The 22,614-nt window shown below is 40.8% G+C and overlaps 1 protein-coding gene across 2 annotated transcripts in view; it reads left to right on the forward strand.

The window, feature by feature from the left end:
- The first annotated feature begins 1,144 nt into the window (after nucleotides 1–1,144).
- DNAJC16 (DnaJ heat shock protein family (Hsp40) member C16) overlaps nucleotides 1,145–22,614 on the forward strand; it is a 38,946-nt gene continuing 17,476 nt past the window's right edge. The window contains exons 1-6 of one of the 2 annotated variants that reach the window (XM_043485339.1): nucleotides 1,145–1,458; nucleotides 3,622–3,806; nucleotides 8,205–8,271; nucleotides 9,571–9,910; nucleotides 19,791–19,975; nucleotides 22,138–22,242. In XM_043485339.1, coding sequence (XP_043341274.1) covers nucleotides 3,640–3,806; nucleotides 8,205–8,271; nucleotides 9,571–9,910; nucleotides 19,791–19,975; nucleotides 22,138–22,242 — 864 coding nt within the window. In that variant the 5' untranslated portion in view covers nucleotides 1,145–1,458; nucleotides 3,622–3,639. Of the gene's footprint in view, nucleotides 1,459–1,502; nucleotides 1,890–3,621; nucleotides 3,807–8,204; nucleotides 8,272–9,570; nucleotides 9,911–19,790; nucleotides 19,976–22,137; nucleotides 22,243–22,614 lie in introns of those variants that run through there. The other variant, XM_043485338.1, reaches the window with a different exon arrangement.

Below are 22,614 nucleotides of genomic sequence, written 5' to 3' on the forward strand. Positions count from 1 at the left end.
GCAGAAATCTTGCCCTCTGAATTACCAGTTTGTATGGCTCATTTCCTCATTTTAAAAATTGCTCATACGTCAACTATATTTCAATATTAAAAAAAAAAAAAAAACCTTCTCACAGACAACATAAAAATATGAAAAAAATTGCTCCTGTTTGTTGAGCAATTGCTAATTCCCAGCATTGTGCAAGCCATTTTACATTGTATTATCTAATTTCTCCCTGACTACAATCCTACAGGGAGATGAGATTCTTTTCCCCTATTTTTCACACATGGACGCTGGGGCTCTAGGAAGTGAAGTCACCATTCAAGATCACAGAAGTAGAGTGGTAGAGGCGGGTAGGATTTAAACCCCAACCCAACTCAAAGTCCACTTGCGACTGGGAATCTACTTTAGCATATATTCTCTTGAGCAACTAAACTTCAGCCCCATTCACTCATTTATTTCACGAATATTTAGTGAGATCTTATCTGTGCCAAGGTCTGTAGAGGCACCAAGAATATAGAAGTGAACAAAAGAGACTTTATAAGTCCTGCTTTTAGGTGCCTATATTCCAGTAGAAGGAGACAGGTGATAAACAGCATAAATAAATGATATAGTATGTTAGATAGTGATAAATGCAAAGGAAATAAAGCGTAAATAAGCAAGGCAGGAGAATATAAAATCTTTCTTTATATCCCCAAGGAATCTATGTCATTGGCTCACGGAAAGCTTATCACATTTACTTGTGCCTCTCCCCCATCGCCCTCCCCACCCAGCATCACCACACACATATCCTTTTCCCGTGGTTAGGACAGGATCTAGCACATTATCTAGAGTGGAAATCGCCTTTTTGGAATATAAGATTAAGTGACCTGGATTCTAAGCCTTGGGCAAGTCTCTAACCCTCTCTAGGCCTCAGTCTCCTCCATCAGGATAAGGAGGAGTTGAACTAGAAACGATCCCTAAGGTCCCTTCCAACTCTGACGCTCTCAGAGTCTAAGAATAGGGTTAAAGAGACTAGGGAACAGCGATAGCTTCCCCACCCTAGCAACTGCTGCTAGACAAGGGCCATCTCCTGGTAGAGGTGGAAACTCCTCCCTGAATCGGGGAGGTCTTTTGGCATCCCATCATGCATCGCGACTTTGCCTCTCTAGGAGGCACGTTTTGGCCTCCTTGGTCACCACCTTCCCTTTGGATCCCGCCGGAGAGCGCTCTTCGTTCCTATGGCAACCGTGCCAGGTCCACGCGCAGACGGCGGGTGGCAAGGGTCAAAACAGATTCACAGAGTAGAAGACCTCGACTTGCTCTGTCCTCGCCTTTGGTGCGCCGGGCCTTTAAGTATCACGTGACTAGCCTCCGGCTCGTCCCTTCTCTTTCCCCTCCCCAGGCCCCGGCGAGCGCTGGTGTGGACCGGAGGCTCCCGGCCCGGCGGACTAACTGGAGCACGGACGCCGCAGCCGGTTAGGCCGGTGCCCTTTCCCGGTAACTCCTTCCCGGCGTGACGCGCGGAGCCGCGGACGCGGCGGGGCCGGGCAGGCTCAGGGATCTCCAGTCAGTTCTTCCTCGTTCCGGGTCCCCGCTGGGCCCCGGGAGAACCCGGAGCCGATAGGGCCCGACCCAGGGCTCTCGGGGGCGGCGAGGGATGCGGCTGTCTCCTGGAGGGTTGCGACTTTCGGCGGGAGCTCGAGGCGGGGCTCAGACCTAAGCATGTCTCTGGGAGCGTCTGCCTGGTCCAGGGGATACTGCCCGAGGGCGATACCTACCTGTTGGGCAGGTTGTTTCCTGTCCTGAGGCTGGCATGGTCGGGCTGTCAGCAAAAGAACACAGCGCCCCGGCACTTGGGCTCTCTAAGTGGAGGCGACTGACACAGTTGAATAAGGCACTGGTTGCACTGCATGGTAGAAAAAATAATGGTAATAAATACCGCTTATTGGCTGCTGACCCCGTGCTCAGTAAATCCTTTACCCTTTAACTCCCATGTCGAGCCTTTCAAGGTGGTATTATTTTCACCCATTTTATGAAGGACACTGAGGCTTAGTAAGTTTTAAGTAATTTGTCCAAGGTCATAAAGCGATGGAGGACAGATCCCAATGTTAGTCTGATTCCAGAGTTCATGTGCTTAGCTAATAGCTACATCGCCTTCTCAGTTTTTAGTTTTTTTATGTGTATTTTGTACGACAGAATAGGTTATAGGTTGCCTTAACAAAGAAGAAACTTCTTTTTGTTTTAGGGTTTTATTCGGTATGCTTTCAGTCGTAAACAGTGGTCATCAGATTAGTCTTTGGTGAAGACCCGGAGGTAGCATTTAGACTCCTACTTGTCAGAATCCACACTGTTACAGCTTTGCCTCCCTTAAGTAAGATGTCATATTAGATGCTTGATCCTTAAGATGTTAGTGATTTGTGAGAAACCAAGATCAATATGGGGCTTCCCTGATGGCCCAGATGTTGAAGAATCTGCCTGCAATGCGGGAGACCTGGGTTACATCCCTTGGTTGGGAAGATCCCCTGGAGAATTCCATGGACTGTACAGTCCATGGGGTCCCAGAATTGGACAGGACTGAGCAACTTTCACACACATGATAAATATGACCTTTGAAAAACTTATTGTGTGATATCACAAAGATCATGATCCTAGAGTGTAAATATGTCCATGCAAAGCAGCACTACCTTATTAACTTGCCAGGATTACTTCCAAAATCCACAGTGAATTCAGTCACTACCCTCAGCGGAGGTGGAGCTTTAACATTTGAAGACCATACCTGGTCTACAGTCTTTGCCATTAATGCCTCTCTGATGGCAAACTAAAACTCTTCCCACCACTTTTTCTCATTTGAGGTCTCCACTTATAGTTACAGTATTGCTAGTGATTAAAGACAGTTTCCTGTTTTCTTGTTTGAATGGGCATGGTGACAAAGAATAGAATTGGAGCATGTGAAGTTGTAACTCCAGTTTTATTTTAGAGTATTTCACTTTCATCCTTGTACTTATTTAACTCCCAAGAACATCACAACTATCTCATTTTGTAGTTTTGCATATAGTAAATTTTACAATTTCGTGAATTTATTTGGCAAGTGCTCAGTAAGGGATTCTCTAACCACATATTTTAGGTTTAAACTAGTATTGTCAGACAACTTCCCTGTTGGTCCAGTGGTTAAGGCTCTATGTTTCCTTTGCATGGAGTGCAGGTTCCATCCCTGGTTAGGGAGCTAAGATCCTACATACTGTGTGATGTGGCCAAAGAAATTTTTTAAATAAATAAAGATTAAACTGTTACTGTCATAATACATGAAATAGTGTGTTAGAGATGTAGTTGCCTAGATTTCCCTATGTATGTTTTCTCGCATTTGCTTATTATTTCTTCATCTCATTTGTTTTCAGTCATTTCTAAAGCTTTTCTAATCCAAGGATTTTGGAGAGTTGCTATCTTATTGCTCATCTCTTCATCTGTAATAGTTCTTATTTGTGATATTGAAAAACAGTAGCAAGGGTGTTCATTTAAGAAGATTGGGTCAAACAACTTGGTACTTTTCCTGCAAAATATCTTTTGTTTTGTTTTTCATCTATACATCTTATACTTTTACATATAAAGTCAGACTGTCCAGATTTCTACCACTGAAACTTATTGCCTCTTCAATCATTTCAGCTCTGGAAAGGAAGAGAAATGGAAGTGAAAAAGTTGAGCATTTCCTGGCAATTCTTGATAGTTCTGGTTCTGATCCTGCAAATTCTGTCTGCGTTGGATTTTGACCCATACAGAGTCCTAGGGGTCAGCCGAACAGCCAGTCAGGCTGATATTAAAAAGGCTTATAAGAAGCTCGCCCGGGAATGGTAGGTGAAACAAAGAAATAGAAGTTTAAAATAAGCTAAGCAGTTTTAGCAGGAGAATGAAGCCTAAATTATGGTTAGCTTTTATTTGTCTCTGTTTCTGTGTTCTTTAAATATATAATATATGTTTGTCTAACATAATTTATATGGGAGAACGTATATTCATGTTATTCTATAATTTTTTAGAATCCAAAGCCTAGTTACTATGAAAACCCTTTTAGGAATTCTTTGACTTAAAGAATTGCCTTGATGCTATTTGCTTATTTAATGTTAAAGTAAGTAGGAGGGAACTTTAATTAATAAATACATTTTTAATATATATTATATAAATTATATGTATATATATAATCTGCCCTTCCCATGATATGTTATTCATAAAGTAACTCTTTATGAGTATCATTGCTAAAGGGAACACTACCCAGTCCTATTCTCTAGATTATTGATTTCTAAGCTTTAAAAAAAATTTTTATAGTAAGAGCTTTTTGCTCTCAATTCAAAGAGAATATTCAGGAACTGAGTGCATTACTTAAAAAAATTATTGTATAGAAAAGTCTTAATTTTTACCTGTAGATGTATATGCTAGGGAATATGCCAGCGTTTGTGATTTAGCAGGAGAGCCATGAATTTAAAGCTTATTTTGGACAAACATTATCAGTGTCTTCCTTCTTCCATCAGTGCCTTGGACATGACAGAGTAGAAATTACGGTTTATATAGCTAGAGGGGAGCCACAGGGGAAGGAAGGGACAGTGAGGACACAGGTGACAAAAGCTGGTGAACCAAGCAAGTAAGGATAGAAAGTTAGGGATGGGAGCCATCATCACGCACCAACTGCATGCTAGGCCCCGGGTTCTATACTGTTTTATCTCATTTAAGCCTTATAATTACCCCCATGAGGGCAGATATTGCTGTCCCTGTTTTTTGGGTGAGCAACTAGGCTCAGAGTTGGGAAGTCTGTATTACCTCTGGGTTCCATAGGTTGACCTTCTGCACCAGCAGGTTTCTTGCTGTTTTGTTTTTTAATCACTTGCCCATCTGGGCAGAAGTGAGAGTGAGTGGGTCAGTCTGGGTGGGTAGGAAGTTAACACAGCAGCAAAGCTGCCGCGTGCAGATGACGACGCAGGCTGTGCCTGACTTTGCCTGATGCCATTATTCTTCAGTGAGAAGTGCATCTTAGTATCCAGTTGGCGGTGATAAAGGTGAAATGTGGTTTAAAATATACTTTTGAATGTTGTGAATACCTAACCATTTTAGACCATATTCATATCACGAGATACCCAGAATTGGATACTAAAAATGAAATCTCTGATTGTGCATGGCCTCTTTTCAGGGACTCTACAGCAAAGTCACTTTCTTTACTACATCATTTCAGTCTCCTGCCTCTTTGTATTGAAAGCAAAATACATAGATCTGTGACTAATTCATAAGGTAGCAACATTCTTTTGGACAGGGTATAGCCTTTGACAACATTTTAAAAGCAAAAATGATGGTTTTATGGATCCTATTAAAATGTATAGCTTTGACTTTTCTGTCTTCCAGAGCTGAAAAAGTTGTTACAATGTTAATTAAATGAATCATATGCTTCACTTCCTTAATTAGATTCTCTTTAGGAGTATTATGTCACCATACATATAAATAAACTATCACCTAGTGAAAGTCTAAAATTTTACTTTACCCTTGTATTTTCACTGTACTATTATTTTCTACTTTTTAGGCTCTGGTATTATTTTATCATTGAAACTGTTTGTTTCGTTTCATAGTGGTTTCATATCCAGTTGGCCTTCAAACAACATAGGTTTGAACTGTACAGTTCAACTGAGCCCCCATGTTGTTCAAGGGTCACTTGTACACTGAAAAATAGCAGTTTCCTTGTTTGACTTTTCAGAATGAGCTACTCCATGGGGAATGGTTAATTACTGAATTCGATTTGTAGCTTTCCTCTGCTGTTTTATCACTTAATAGTATTTCTTACCCTGCTCAAGGCTACCCTGGTGGCTCAGTGGTAAAGAATCTTCCTGCAGTACAGGAGATGCAGGTTCTATCCCTGGGTCAGGAAGATCCCCTGGAGAAGGGAACGGCTACCTACTCCAGTTTTCTTGCCTGGAGAATCCCTTGGACAGAGGAGCCTGGTGGACTATAATCTGTGGGGCTGCAAAGAGTCAAACACAACTGAGCGATTAACGCTTACCCTGTTCAAGAGCTTTCTGTTTGCTTGGTGAAACCATTTTAAATTCCTTTTTAATCTCAGAAAAATGACATTTCTCTCCCAATAATTGTTTTATTATAAGTACTTTTCTTGTGTCACCTACATGGGCAAAATAACTCCTCCAACCCCAAGAAAAAGGCATCATAAAATTTGATTTGAAGCAAATGGGTACAACATGGTCAGTCCCCTAAACAGTGAATCAATTTGTCTGATACTTTATTTTTTCTATCTTTGTTTTTATTCCCTTAAAGGTAGCACCTTCGTTTTTACTCCCTATTGGCAGATGCCCAATGGATACCAAATACAGTTTTCTTTACTTTGAAATTTAAAAGTTGCATATGATATTGTGGGCTTTCCTAGTGGCTCAGACAGTAAAGAATCTGCCTGCAGTCCAAGAGACTGAGGTTCAATCCCGGGTCAGGAAGATCCCCTGGAGAAGGGAATGGCAACCCACTCCACTATTCTTGCCTGGAGAATTCTATGGACAGAGGAACCTGGCGGGCTACAGTCCATGGGGTTACAAAGAGTCAGACATGACTGAGTGACTAACACTTTCACTTTCATTATATTGTAGTCTGAAATGTTGCTTATACACTGAACATAGCATTGGATGGTGCTTTCCTAGAGGTGAATTTATCCTTTTCTAAATGTTTTCAACTTTGTGGTATCTTCCCTTAATCAGGAAAATATTCCTTTTAAACTGAAACTGTCTTATGGTTTCCTGCCTGTCTTTGGGCCTTGGCTTCCTCTGTTTCAGGACCTGTGATTTTAATCCAGCCCCCAATACTCTCTCTTCGGTTCAGTCTCCTTAAAAGTCCCTTCTTCCCTTCTCTTCCCCCCCTACAGAGTTCTGATGTTAAATCTACATTTGTGCAGTTGCATGATTTTTATCCTCTTAGCCTTTGGCCTAAGTTTGAATATTGAAAATGCTTTTCTTTTTTCCTTTGGTCATCCAGAAACATATTTTGGAACCACCATCTTGTTTCCTTAAATCATTATTTTCATTACATTTAGCTGAGTTTTTTTCCCACTAGTATTCATAACAAGATTAAATACTTAAGGGAGGAACAATGTTTAAATTCACCAGCCAATGATTTTAAGTTCCTTTATTTTTAGAGAAGTCAGAATATTGGTATAATTCAAATATGTTCCTGCTAGAATAAGTTGCTCAAGTTGTAAATTTTTTTATTCAGATGTTCTTGGTACTGTTTTTAGTAGTCATTTGCTTCCCAGTGGATTGTTTTTCTTTACAGAACCTTTGCTAGAAGAAATTTACTAGAAGTTAGCAGTAGTAATTATTAAAAAAAAATAAGCTCTGTAATAGAATCTCTTAATAAAATGAACTTTGAAAAATCAGTTGGTATAAAACACTGATTTAGATGTTAGAGAGTTCTAACGAAGTAAAACCCGGCCCCTACTTTCCAAGACTTTAACATCGCCAAAGCTGAAGTTGGTAAATGTAAGAATATTACAGAATAATATATGGCAGCAAGATAAATACAATTAATTTCCAGCTGTGTATAATAGCAAATGTTAGTTCCAATATTAGTTGAAATCACTTTGCATAAACTGTAGACTTTCCTCACATTTTTAAAACTTATGACCTTGAAATCATTATCCATTTGTAAATAAAAGGCAATGAGGCAGAATGGAATAACCAGGATAATATTGAAAATTAAAACATTCTAATTTGAACATCAGCAACAAGATACTGTTTGGAACATGGTTATTACTAAACAAATTCATGGAGTATCCTAAAAACTGTTTTGTCCACCTGAGTTGTCAGAAGAAACACCTACATTGATATCATTCTAACATTGGGATGAAATGCTGCCATCCTGGGAAAAGAAATTGGTTCTTACTAATAAGTGACCTTAGCCTTGGGCCCCAGCAGTGTTTAGGAGCAGTGTAAAGACAGATGTACCCACACTTCCTCAGTGAAAGCCTGGAACACTATCTGGTGCTTTGAAAATGTGCCTGGCTAAAGCACTGTGGGAAGAAATTGCCTGTTTCACAGTTTCATTTACTGTAGTCATGTGAAGCAACTAATTGCTTCTCCCACTTATTTTTAAGGAACTGTTGTAGCAAAATGCCCTTCCATTTGCCTCTGATGTAGTGAACTCTGTGTACGAGGATGTTAATGAACCATGTGTAAAACATTAAATCCACTGTCACCACCTGCCCGTTTGTGTTTCAGGCATCCTGACAAAAACAAAGATCCTGGAGCAGAAGACAAGTTCATTCAAATTAGCAAGGCTTACGAGGTATCGTGTCAGACTTTGTGATGCATCTGTTGGCTTTTGTAAAACTTATCTTAGATGATCAGTTTTGTAAAGTTCTCTTGGAAAGGGTATGTCCCCCATGCCCTTGACCCAGTCTAAGTAGTGGTAGAGACAGCATTTTTGACCACATCCAATTTGTTGAAACCAGTGCCTACACACTCTGCTCTTAGAGAAACTGCCCTATTTTAAAGGCTTTAATTGGAATTTTAGAGTAACCCTGAATGTCTACTTCCTTATGTTACATGCTCAATTTGGCAGCACAGGAGATTTGGGTTTGATCCCTGGGTCGAGAAGATTCCCCTGGAAGAGGAAACAGCAACCCACTCCAGTATTCTTGCCTGGAGAATCCCATGGACACAACGAGCCTGGTGGGCTACAGTCCATGGGGTCACAAGGAGTCGAACATGACTTAGTGACTGAGCCACATGCAGACTAGAAACTTACATTAAAGAAACATAGACCAGTTTGCATGTATTTATTAAAGTGACTCAAGGTTACAAATACATTTAAACACGAGGTTTTTAACAGTTTTCCAACATATCAGTTTAAGTAAGTTGGTCTGGAATATGTAAGAAAGATAAGTCCATGGCTTCCTGATTTGTGTAAGGTAATGTTCTTCAACGGAAAGTGCTTAGCTCATGGAATGATGCTTCATCCTAAAACAGGTTCTTGAATTAGACTTCAAAGTTATTTCTCAGTAAGAGTCAGCTAAGATACAGTCATAGAATTCAACCCTATGGCTACTTTTTGGTGTTCACAACTTTTCATACATTCATTTGAATGAATTATTCCAACTTAGATGATACGACTAAGTCAACATTCTCATGGCTGAACCCTGATGGTCAAAGTTATATCAAATTTAAGACTTCCCTGTCTATCCAGTGGTTAGGATTTCACACTCTCACTACCAAGTGCCTGGGTTCAGGCTCTAGTCGGAGAACTAAGATCCAACAAACCCCACGGCACAGCAAAAAAAAAAAAAAAAGTTTTCTGATTTATTGATGTCTTTAGTATTATGAAAGTTCAGAATCTTTAAAGCCAAGATGAGCGTGAGTAGCTAGCTACACAGTTGAAGTATTTTGGTCTTGAAATACTTAATCTTTCTATTAGGATAAGAGTTTCACAGTATATTGCATAACTGCATTTAAAATATCAAATTGTGTTGTATCTTTACATTTTCTTCCTTTATCTTCAGAAGTGTTTACAGGAAAGTCCTTTGCATGGCCCTTTTTTTGCTGTTTTGTTTTCTGGATTTCTTATTTTCTTCCCCTTTCTTTGTAGATTCTTTCCAATGAGGAAAAGAGATCACATTATGACCACTATGGAGATGCTGGGGAGAGCCAGGGCTTCCAGAAGCAACAGCAGCAGCGAGAGTATCGCTTCCGCCACTTCCACGAGAATTTTTATTTTGACGAATCTTTTTTTCACTTCCCTTTTAATTCCGAACGACGGGACTCAATTGATGAGAAGTATTTATTGCACTTTTCACACTATGTGAATGAAGTGGTTCCAGACAGCTTCAAGAAACCCTACCTCATTAAGATCACCTCAGACTGGTGCTTCAGCTGTATCCACATTGAGCCTGTCTGGAAAGAAGTAGTTCAAGAACTTGAAGGTTTGGGTAAGAGCATTTTATTCCTTAGAAGATGTTTGTATAAGATAAGGTGACTTTTATGTCTCTTGAATTTCTTGGGATATTGGAGAGAAGGAACAGTTAATGCAATTTCTCTTCAGAAATTCATGGTGACTGGGGTTTTCCAGGGACACATTTTCATAGGGGAAATGGGTAAGCCACTTTCATTCTGCGTTAGTAACTTGAAGTCTATATAGTCTCCTGACATCTAGTTGAGGGCCTAATATAGAGGAGAAACTTAAAAATTATTGGTTGAACAGAGCAGCCCTCAAGTACCGGTCTTTATGCTGGTAGGTTATCCTTATGGTATTTGTGAGTTCACTCTGTGTATTAATTTGCTAGGGTGGCCATAACAAAATACCACAGACAGGGTGACTGAAACAGCAGAAATTTATTTCCCATAGTTCTCAAGGTTAAAAGTTCAAGATCGAGGTGTCAGCAGGTTCGATATCTTGTGAAGCCTGTCTCATTGGCTTGCAGGTAGCCAGCTTCTCCCTGTGTGTTCACAGGGCCATCTGTGTCTGTGTGTTTGGGTCTGGTATCTCATACTCTCTTTCTATGACCCTGTGGTTAGTCACTCAGTCGTGTCCAACTCTTTGCAACTTCATGGACTGTAGCCCATCAGGCTCCTCTGTCCATGGGATTCTCCAGGCAAGAATACTAGAGTGGGTTACTAAGCCCTCCTCCAGGGGATCTTTCCAACCCAGGGATGGAGCTCAGGTCTCCCTCAAGCCCCATTTTAACTCAGTTACCCCTTTAAAGGCCCTGTCTCCAAATATAATCACACTCAGAAGTACTGGGGATTAGAAGGTCAACCTGTGCATTTTGGGGGCAAATAGCTCCACCTGTAACAAATAATATTCTAATTGTCATAGGTTACCACTCTCCATCATAGATTAGCCTTTCTTTTGTTCAGAGATATCACTTAGCTCCAGGAAAATTTTAGTTATTCGGGGAGGGTATTTATTTTAATAACTTATAAAAATTGGAATTACTGAATTAAATGTGTGTCTATTTTATAGGCATTAGCAGGCTTACTTTTATTTATTTTTTTATTTTTGGCTGCACAGTATGGCTTGTGGGATCTTAGTTTCCCAACCAGGGATCGAACCCACAACCCCTGTATTAGAAACCCAGAGTCTTAACTACTGAACCGCCAGGGAAGGCCCAGATCTTTTTTTTTCTAACATTTGTTTATTTGGCTGTGTTGGATCCTAATTGCAGCTCTCGGGCTTTTCATTGCAGCACAGAGGCTCCAGAGCGTTTTAGCTCAGTAGCTGCACTGCACAGTCTTAGTTGCTCCATGCCATTGAGATCTTAGTTCCCTGACCTGTGTCTCCTGCATTGGAAGGCAGATTCTTAACCACCAGGGAAGTCACTGGCACAGTGGTTCCCAGCCTTTTTGACACCAGGGACTGGTTTCGTGGCAGACAATTTTTCCCATAGACTGAGAGGGAAGAAGAGAGAATGGTTTCAGGATGATTCAAGGGCATTACATTTATTGTGCACTTTATTTCTATTATTATTACATTGTGATATATAATGAAATAATCATACAACTCACCATAATGCAGAATCAGTGGGAGCCCTGACCTTGTTTTCCTGCAACTGGATGATCCCATCTGGGGGGAGCGATTGTAAATACAGATGAAGCTTTGCTTCCTTGCTCACCCACTGCTCACTTCCTGCTGTGCGGCCTGGTTCCTGACAGGCCACAAATCGGTACCAGTTCATGCCAGTCCATGGCCTGGGGATTGGGAACCCCTGCCCTAGCAGACCTATTCTTGAGTAACTAGAAAGGGGCTAACAACCAGAGGAGCTGAGAGGCCTGGGCTGCTCTGGAGAACATGCACCACTGAAAGTCACCAGTTCATTTATTCTAAAACAGAACATTTCAACCTGCTGTTCAGAGGCACTCGGGTGCTCAGATATGCCATAATGCTTTCCTACGATGGAATTAAGAAGTTCTTAGAAGTTGAGGAACATGTGGTTTAGCACGTGGTCTCACATGTGGTGGGCGGTCCGCAGATGTTTGCTGTGGTGCCTGATGAATAAAGGAGGGGCCCAGGTCAGCTGTCAGATTGGACAGCTTCTTCATCACACAACACAGTCACACTTTGTGCTATGTGGGGTGATGCGCTGGAAACCATTTAACCTCTTCAGTCCAGGAGCTGACCTTAAGATCCCATAGCAGAACATAGACACTGGACCATTGCATAATTTAGAATGGTAATGCATGTACACCAAAGTCAGATCAGAGCCAACAGGTGAACTTACATGACTTGAGACTGCATAGCACAGTGGTCACTGTCATGACCACATGCCTTGGAGTCAGATGCACCAGTTTTCAGATCACAGATGTGTCATTTATAACACTTTGTGTCCTTGGACAGACTACTTAGCCTCAGTTTCTTCAGCCCTAAAATGGAGTTATAATGTCAAACCAACAGGATTGTTATGAATATTAAATGAGAAAAGCCTATATTAAGTACCTGAGATATACTGAATACTTAACAAATGAACTTTAGAGAATTTTTCATTAGATGTTTTCTGGTTTACCAGTGTTAAGTTTTTGAAAGCACCTATTTTGTAAATTCCTTTTAAAAAATCTTTTCTAAATGTTAGTTTTCTATAGCTCACAGACTATAAAGCACTGAGTTTTTCCTTATTTTTAGCTAAGTCTTGGAAAGATGATTAGAAGTTGTGTACTCAGTCACTTAATCATGTCCATCTCTTCATAACCCCATGAACTGCAGCCCACCAGGCTCCTCTGCCCATGGGATTTTTCAGGCAAGCATACTGGAGTGGGGTGCCATTTCCCCCTCTAGGGGATCTTCCCAACCCAGGGATTGAACCTGTGTCTCTTGCGTCTTCTTCAAGGGCAGGCACGGATTCTTTACGACTAGTGCCACCTGACTGGACAGGAAGTGGAGGAGTAACATTCAGGCGTGAGGGAACCATGCAGGCAGGGAAACAAAGAGCCAGCAGGGACGGGTGACTGAGTGCAGATGAGAGGGGAGAAAGCAGGAGGAGCAACCTGGGGTCAGGTGGTAAGAAGCCTTCAAGTCCAGGCCAAGGAAGCTGGCCTTTACTTTATAGTATGTAATAGGGCCAAGGATGGTCCTATCAGATCTGTGCTTTAGAAAGCTAACTGTTCAAGCTGCAAGAAGGACAAACTAAAGAAGGTGAGAATAAAGGCGGCAAGGTTACCAGTCCTGGCAAAGCAGCAGCCATTGGCTTGAGCTCAGTCATGGGAACAGGTATCGGATATTTCAAGGGAAGGATCATAGAAGGACCTGGCACCTGGGGACCATTTGAATGTAATAACTGAGGAAAAGAGAGGAGGTCAAAATGGACTCTGCATTTTCACTTGAGCTACTGGGTGGGCAGAGGATACAGGAAAGAGTTGAATTGGGAGTTGTTCTGAGTAATGATTGCGGTTTGGACTACCAAGTGTGATGACATGGCACTAATAATATAAGCATAATAGTCATAGCTTGTATTTACGGAAAGTTTACTGTGTGCCAGGCACTAATGTAAGTGTCAAGTCATAAACAACTCTTTGAGGAGGGTGCTGTCATCTTTCTTTTATAGAGACTTGGCTGATTTTGGTACCTTTTCCAAGGTCCTACAGTTGGTATATGGCAGAGCTGGGATTCAAACCCAGGGAGATTGGCTCTGTAATTCACGCAGTGAACATGATGCTCTACTGCTTTTCAGGATCCTTAAATCTGTGATGATTGAAGGTCTCGCCATCTTTTGAGATTGTTGTGCTCTACAATCCTAATCAAAAATTAGAAAATTTTAAATCATGAAATTAAAAAAAGCTTGCTTCTTGGAAGGAAGGCTACAACAAACCTAGACAGCATATTAAAAAGCAGAGACATCACTTTGCCAATAAAGGTCCGTATAGTCAAAAGCTATAATTTTTCCAGTAGTCATGTATGGATGTGAGAGTTGAAACATAAGAAGGCCAAGCACCAGAGAATTGATGCTTTTGAATTGTGATACTGGAGAAGACTCCTGAGAGTTCTTTGGACAGCTTAGAGATCAAATGAGTCAATCCTGAAAGAAATCAACCCTGAATATTCATTGAAGGCTTGATGGTAAAACTGAAGCTCCAGTACTTTGGCCACCTGATGTGAAGAGCCAACTCATTTGAAAAGACCCTAATGTGGGGAAGGATTGAAGGCAAAAGAAAAAGGGGGTGGCAGAGGATAAGATGGTTTGATAGCATCACTGACTCAATGGACATGAATTTGGGCAAACTTCAGGAGATAGTGAAGGATAGCGTGCTATAGTCCACGGGTCGCAGAGTTAGACATGACTTAGCAACTGAACAACGAATAATCCTAATAAGTCAGGACTCAAAATGACAAGGATGGAAGAAGATGAATTTAGATTCATAGAAGTAATGTTTAAGAGTATTTAATGTGTTCCCACACTTCACCTCCCAAGTCCCCTAGAAAGCAGGTTTTGACTAAATGTATCAGATCAGTTTAGTTTTCCTCTTTGGAACATTCAAAGTCGTTACAGATTCCTAACACTCAAGTTCCACTTGGTTACAGTTGGGTTATACTGAGATGAGATCCTAACAATATCCATGGCCACTCCCTATCCAAGCAAGGCAGTGTTATCCTTTAAGACAGCTACCGCAGAAAATGTTACTATTCTGAGGTGACAGAAAAAGCAGACAGTCTTAAAGATTAACTGTGGTCTAGGGAAGCCTGGATATTATCTCAAAATAACATAAAATGCCTGAATTGCAGTAAATGAAGGAAATGAAACAGTTCCACCCAGAGAAGAACTGTTGTAGCTATTTAGGTGGAATCTACAGTCGTGTTGTTTGGTAATAACTAGTGTGCAAAAGCAGACCACGTTTATAGACAGCCATGCTGTGGAGGAGGGCCCAGAAATAGTCAGCTCTGCCCTTGACCTTGAGGAGCTTACTCTTACTGAGAAGAGAAAATAGTTACCCAGAAAATTCTCACCAGCCTCACACATGCAAGTACAGGATAGTACATTACTATAGGAGTAAGTAGAAAATGATAAGGAATTAATTCCATGTTCTCATTTAAGACATTTGTCTTGGGAATTCCCGGGCGGTTTAGTGGTTAGGATTTGACGCTTTCACTGCCAAGGTCCAGGTTCAATCCCTGGCCAGGGAACTAAGATCCTGCAAGCACATGGCACAGCCAAAACAAAACCTGTTTTCTTAGTGGACCAAGTACTATGTTACACCAAGAAGTCTTTTTGTTTGCTTGTTTGTTTTTTAGCATTTTACTTATTTTGCATTGTGCTAAATACTTTGGATTGTCTCTATTCCCAGAGTAACCCAATGAAAGAGAGACTATGATTATGCCTATTTTACAGGTGAGGAAAGTGAGGCTCAGGAAGGCTAAGGAGTGAGTGAGCTCACACTGTTCATAAGCCACAGTGTTAAGGTATGGGCCCAAAAGTCTAACCCCAGAGTTCTCTCTCAACCACTGTGCTGCACTGCTCAGAAATAAGTAAAACCTAGTTCTCATACCCAGGAAGCGCATGTAAGGGACAGACCTGAATCACCGCAGCATGCACAGTGCCCCCAGGAGGTACCGACAGTTACCAGGGCGTCAAGGAAGTTGGGGTCTTGAGATCAGATGTCATTTTAGGGAAACCCAATTTGGATGATCATGCAGTATTTATCCACCATGAGACTTTTTATTTTAAAAGAAAGAATAATTTCTCCCTTTCAAGGAGTTATTCCTAAAAGGAGCTAAGTGTATGACAACTTCTTTTGTGTAGGAAAAGGGTCTGCTTAGATACTGGTTAAAGTTAGTTTTTATTTTCTCCTACTGAAACTCCATGTTCTTTATTTTGTGTTATTTCACATCATTTTGCATCTTAGTAGTTTATTGACAGATTTGTATTTAGCCAGATTTGACAGTGTCGTGTTCTTCCAGTTGGCTCTGTACCATCCCTTTAGGCATATGGAAGAGTTGAAAGATGAATATCTGTATGCAAGAGAGAGGGAGGTGAGAGAATTTCCCTAAAAGATGGGATACATATTTAAGATGGCATAATAAAAGCAAATATAATTTGATGACTCAGAGTAGATATCTTTAGTACTTTACGGAAAAAACACTCTCTTAAAAACTCAAAAAGAGGAGAAAGTATTTATATTTTAATTCCCCAGGATCTGCAAATTAGCCAGAAACATCAATCCATAGAAAAACCAAATGGTTCTGGAAAAAAGTCACATACGCTTTGCCTTTCTTTTAAATTTGCAACTCAAATAGAGACTGGTGTGTCCTTGTCATCCAGCCAGGTTATGCTGACTCAAGATAAGGATAGATGAGCTGTACTTCTGTTGGCCCAGCTGAGCTTGTTTTATGAACCCAGAACTTTGGAGTGTAGAGACTTTGAAGGCAAGAGGAGGTGTCCTAAAAACTGTGTTGTGCACTGTGATTCAGAGAACCTAAGTCACCACTGGTCATCGCAGTCATTTCCCAGCCTGAATCTCAGGGAGAAAACAGTGCTGCTGACTTTTCTGATTCTTCCTTCCCAGCTTGAATGGGGAGCGAGGGAAGGATTAGGATTTGGACTTCAGAGAATTTTGGAATTCCTGTTATATTCTTAAATATCTTTCCAGGAAGAAATATGCCACACTTTAAATATCAAATGTGTATCATTCTTTATTCTATTCTAATTTATGTGATAATTAATCTATAGGAAAGAAGTAGCATTCTTCCAGAATTTAGAAATGGGATGATAATGTTAAGAATCGAAGTGCTTTGTAGGAATGATCCAAAGAAATAGCCTTATGGGCTGAGAAAGACTACAATAAAGGTGATGTAGGTAATCCCAAGAACTCAGTGGTAATTTTAAGTAAGAGAAATGAAGCCAATCACTTGTATTCTGTTTAAGCCAGAAAAAAGCTATATTGATGGGAGTATAGGAACATTGTGGGGAAGATGATATAAAGAGTGAGAGTGTGACATGGTTTATCCCACTCTACGTAAAGGAGAGAGTTTTGTGGAGGTTATAATTCCACTCACATGAGAGACAGTCTCTAGATCAGACTTCACATGGTCTAGATGAAATAATACTTGATAATAATAGTTATAATTAATTAGGCACCTGCAATATTCCAGGCTCTGGGCTAGGTTCTTTTTTATATTGCCTTAACCAAAAAGTTTGTTTGGGTTTCCCATAACATCTTGTAGAAAAACCAAAGTGAACTGTTTGGCCAACCCAGTGTGTCATTTAATCCTCACAACAATTTGTCTTCATTTCCAAATATGGAAACTGAGGCTCAGAGACATTAAATGACTTGCCTAAGATTGCACACCTAATGGGTAGCAGAGGTGGGATTTGAATCTGATTCTGACTTTGAATACTTTATTCATTTACTTGTTTTTAAAAAACTGAATGACTACTAAGTGGCAGGAACTATTCCAGATACTAAGGATTATAAAGCAGTAAACAAAATGCCCCAAGCCCCTACTTTCATAGAGCTTATATTCTAGTGAACAGACACAAAGAAACAAAATATACAATCTGTCAGCTGGTTGGTAGAGTATAATTTAAAAAAAAAAAAAGGCTGGGCTCTAAGGAATGCCAGAGTGAGAGTCTTCAGTTTTAAATCAGGAAGCAATAAGACTTCCCTGGTGGTCCAGTGGTTAAGACTGTTTGCTTCCACTGCAGGGAACATGGATTTGATTCCTAGTTGGGAAACTAAGATCCCACATGCTTCACGATGCAGCCAAAAAAAAATTCAGCAGAAGAGGAAGATCTCACTGAGCAGGCATCCTGCAGGGGCTGAAAGAATGAGCTTCAGAAAAATCGGAGGGGAGAGTGGGGTGAACAGCAATCTCAAAAGATCTCTTCAGTTTCCTTTGCTCTCCCAGGACTGCCTGCATCTCCTGTCCTGATTCTAGGCCCACCAGCCACCGTTCTGATTACTGATTCTCGTCCCAAAGTCTGGTCGGGAGCCCCTCTGAATGGTTACTGGAAAGGCATATTCTCCAGAATCAATTTAATATGGCGGTTTCTGGCCTATATAGCAGTCCCTGGTAAGGTCATTGGTGGTGAGTCCATCTCTAAGAATTTGATCCCTCCAGCATTCAGAACCTAGTGGTAGAACCTACTGGGGACAGGAAGGAACCAGGCTTTGCGGTCAGCTGCAGGTCAGCTTTGAACCACGGTTCAAATCTTGGTCCTACTGTACACTAACTGTGATTCCAGGAAGGTTTCCTCAGCCTCTCCAAGTGCCAGCTTGCTCATTCATGAAGATGACAATACTTACCACTCAGGGTTTGCTGGTGTGAACAGTGATAACATCTTTAAAGGTGTAGGTATGCTGCCTAACTTGGAAAGGGTTCAAGACATGCCAAGTAGGCTGAAGGGGATCCTGCATGTGGGGAGAGCAGTTTTCAACATGGGAGCTGCTCGGCCTCATTGAGAAGGACTTGCAGTTGGTGAAGGAGTCAGCTACTCAGATGTCCAGAGATGCGCCCTCCAGGCAAAAGGACCAGCCAGCGCTGAAGCCAAAGGCAAGAACTTGCCAGTATGTTTCAAGAAGAGCAGGGATACTAGGGGCTGGAGTAAGTGAGTGTGAGGAGTGGGAGAGGAAGGAGGCCAACGGCCAAATCACAGAGGGTCTTGTCAGCCTTGGTGAAGACTTTTATTCTGAGTGAAATGGGGAGTCGGTGCTGGATTTGGGCAAAGGAGTGACATGATCTGTTGTTTATGTTTTAGAAGGGCCCATCTGGCCACCGTACTGAGGACAGACAGTGTCGGGGGACAAGGAGAAACAAGACCCCGTTGAGGAGGTTATTAGAGCAGCTTGGGAGAGAGAGAGAAAGATGACTGAGAGACAGGGTACAGTGCAAGTGGAGAAAAACAGTTGAATTCCTACTGTATTTTGAAGACAGAACCAACTGGACTTGCTGACAGACTGGATGTGGGGTGTGAGAGATAAGAGGAGTCAAAGATGACTCTTAAGACAAAAGTCCTGAGTAATAGGAAGGAACCACCATCGATGGAAATGGTGTAAGCCTGCGTGGAACAGGTTTGAGAAGGAAGATGAGGGAAAAAAAAAGAAGATGAGGGGTTTGTTTTTGAAACTTAGAAGTCTGTCAGACATCCCAGGGAAAAAAGAATATTTACTGGCTATTAACATTTAATGTATCTCCAATGTTTAGCAAAGGATCTAGCCCTCCAAATACATTGTTTGAATGAAAGACAAGAAAAGTTACTCAAACACTAAATGAAATAGGTATCAGATGATCTCATTTTATTTTATGTGTATACAAACATGCATACACACATATTTATATAAGAAAAGATATAAACAGATACCAAAATATTAACAGTAGTTACATGGGTTATGGCCGAGTGATTTTTACCTCATCTCTCTCTTTGAGAATCTGTATGACATCTCTATAAAATAAAAGGTAGACATGCTCTGAAGAGTGAGAAGACTGATTCTAGTTTATCAACAAATTCTAGGGTTTTTTCAACCACTGCCAAGTCGATGAACCCTTGAATTGTTTACAGATGGTGTCCTTTATGAATAGGACCATTGTGGACAGGTTGTTCTTTTCTTTTGAAGTATTTCTTCTTGATCTACTCCCAAAATTAGAAACAACAGACTAAAAGATAAAAAGATTTGTAGCTCTTCTTGAACATTGCCAGATGGCTTTGCAGAAAAACTGAACCAATTTAGAATTCCAACAGTGAAGGGATGCTAGACAGTCTGTCGGGAAAAATAACCCCTCCTACTAAGTCAGGATTTCAGTTTCACACCAGAAAATTACTTAGCAACGCTTTTTCACCTGCCACGGGGGCATAAAAGGCCTTCATGAAGGTCTTTCGTATTTTTCAGGTGTAGGAATTGGCGTGGTCCATGCTGGGTACGAGCGACGCCTAGCCCATCACCTGGGAGCGCACAGCACACCCTCCATCCTAGGAATCATAAATGGGAAGATCTCCTTCTTCCACAATGCAGTTGTCCGTGAGAACCTGCGGCAGTTTGTAGAGAGTCTGCTTCCAGGGAACTTGGTGGAGAAAGTAAGTATGTGGCTTAGAGGTAGTTTAAGAGCACCTAGGGTTGCTGGCTGCTCTGAACTCAACCCGTGGTCATCCTCAGACCTGAGTTCATTTTGAGCAGGACAAGACATATTAATTATTTGCTCAGACTAAATCATTTAAATGAAGTCTGCTAGAGGCTGAAAATTGAAATAGGTGAAGTAGAGAGACTGAAAGGATTATCCCTGTTACAACCACTAGGAAGACTGATGCTGTCATAGGAAGTGAAGTCACTCAGTCGTGTCTGACTCTTTGTGAACCCATGGACTATAGTCTGCCTGGCTCCTCCATCCATGGGATTTCCCAGGCAAGAATACTGGAGTGGATTGGCATTTCCTTCTCCTTGGGATCTTTTTGTCCCAGGGATAGAACCCAGGTCTCCTGCATTGCAGGCAGACTCTTTACCATCTGAGCCACCAGGGAAGCTTCCCTTCCCTTCCTGTCACAGGAATCTGAGCCTAAAATGAGAGTGCATCTTATTTCCTCAACAAAAAGTTAGATCACAGCATAGAATGAAGAGTTTCTTTCCAGCTTCATTCATTTGTTCATTTGAAAATACTTTTCTTAAGAGAGTATTCAAATTAAGTTCTATTTGGTTATATATTTAAGGATCCTAGCTATTGAAAGCACTAGATTCCATGAAATCAGGTATTATTTTTGGAACTTTCAAAGCCCATATGATGCAACAGTATGAATAAATTTCACAAACAAAAGACTGAGCTAGAGAAGCTAGGCACAAGGAGTTCATACAAGCGGAACTATGATTTTTATATTTAAGAAGCATTTTTCCTCAGTTTCTCAGGTTAGAACAGTATTCTTATTTTGCTTTACTTGAAAATGATTCATATGTATACCTGTGGCTGATTCATGTCGATGTTTGGCAAAAAACAACAAAATTTTGTATAGCAATTATCCTTCAATTAAAAAATAAATAAAATTTTAAAAAAGAAAATGATTTTTTATTTAATAATGCCAAGAAGAGTTAAACACCCAGTTGTTTCCATCCTATTTTTACACAGTCTATCCCACCAGGATCATTAACCACAAAAGAAACATTTGTTGGAGTTAGCTTGAAATTGTCAGAGCACACTGTTGCCTCCTAAAACCATGACAGACTGTCTTGGTAGGTCCTCAGCCCTTTCCAAATACCTGTTGTATGTCGGCCACTAAGCTGAGTACTGAGGATACTTCTCAAGAAGCTCCCAATCTAATGGGTGACTGCTCCATCTTGTGTGCAGCGTGTCCATTCTAGAGACTTCCTGGCAGAAGTGACCCCTGTAGTGAGTTTGCTGGGTGAGGAAAGTGGAAGTAAGGAACGCGTTCCAGGCAGACAGAGGTATGGAACATGAGATAGCCTGCTTTGTATGAAGTAGTCATTAGTGAGTGGAAGAGGACAGGCTAAAGCGGTTAATGGGGAAGGAGCAGGGGAATCTCGCCATGAGAGTCTCCTTTAAAGAGACTTGGCCTGCAGGTGATGGAGCCATTGAAAGAGGCTGAGCAGTAGAGTGAAATGATCAGATTGACGTTCTATATAGATCATTCTGGGAGCACAGTTGAAAGATAAACTTTGACCTATGATAAAAATTTTCTAGAAAGTAATTTACTCATGTTTTTGTTTTCTTAGGATTATTTTAAGGTATAAACAGGGAAGCACATAAGTATCAATTCAGACTAACACAACATTGGAAAGCAGTTATACTGTAATTAAAAAGCTTTTTTTAAAGTAGCAATTCAGATGGCAATGAATGAAATTATGTGATATATAAGTGGAGTGGGCCCACTTATTTTTATTTAAGTCATTTTGAAAGAGCAATTATTTCATTGTCTTCTAATAAACTAAAAACTCACCTATAATTAAGCAAGCGAGCTTCAAAAGCTCAATTTTTAATGATATGGTCAGTAATCATTTCAGAAAGATTATGATTTCAGTCTGTAAGAGTTGGATCACATGAAAATATGAAACAATATCTCTGTTCTTTTAATTAATTTTAGTTAAATGAAGGCAAAAGGATTAGTTGCCTGCATTTTTTATTTTTTACAAAACAGTCTTTTACACTTGATTCTGTTTAATTATCTCCTGACTGGATTATAATGTAACTGTTAAGAATTAAATGTTGAAACTGACATCCTCTTTTCAATTCAAGGTTACAAACAAAAATTATGTCAGGTTCCTCTCTGGCTGGCAGCAAGAGAATAAGCCGCGTGTCCTCCTGTTTGACCAGATGCCTACCGTACCACTGCTCTACAAGGTACCCTAGGGGCCTGGGTAGTGTTTCCTCTTACTTTGGTGATTTTCCTTTTTATAAGTAATAGCTCACCCCATGAGAAATGTTTGAAGACCAGAAGTTTGCCTTAAAGCACCATACACTGAGGACCTACTGATGCTGTTACTGTGCTAGCACTTCCCACACACAATAGCATTTAATCTTCGGAAGAACCCAGTGGTGCAGATTATGATCCCTATTTTATAGACCAGAATACGAAGCTTATAGTGGTTGCATAACCTGCCCCAGGTCTCCCTACAGTGGGTTGAATATCGACTCCCTTACAGCCTGATTCCAAACCTGCCCTCTGAATGATACTCTGCACTGTACTTGTACACCTCTGGTTATCACTGTGAC

The sequence above is a fragment of the Cervus canadensis genome, chromosome 13 (assembly GCF_019320065.1).
Source record: "Cervus canadensis isolate Bull #8, Minnesota chromosome 13, ASM1932006v1, whole genome shotgun sequence".
In the NCBI taxonomy this organism is placed as follows: domain Eukaryota; kingdom Metazoa; phylum Chordata; class Mammalia; order Artiodactyla; family Cervidae; genus Cervus; species Cervus canadensis.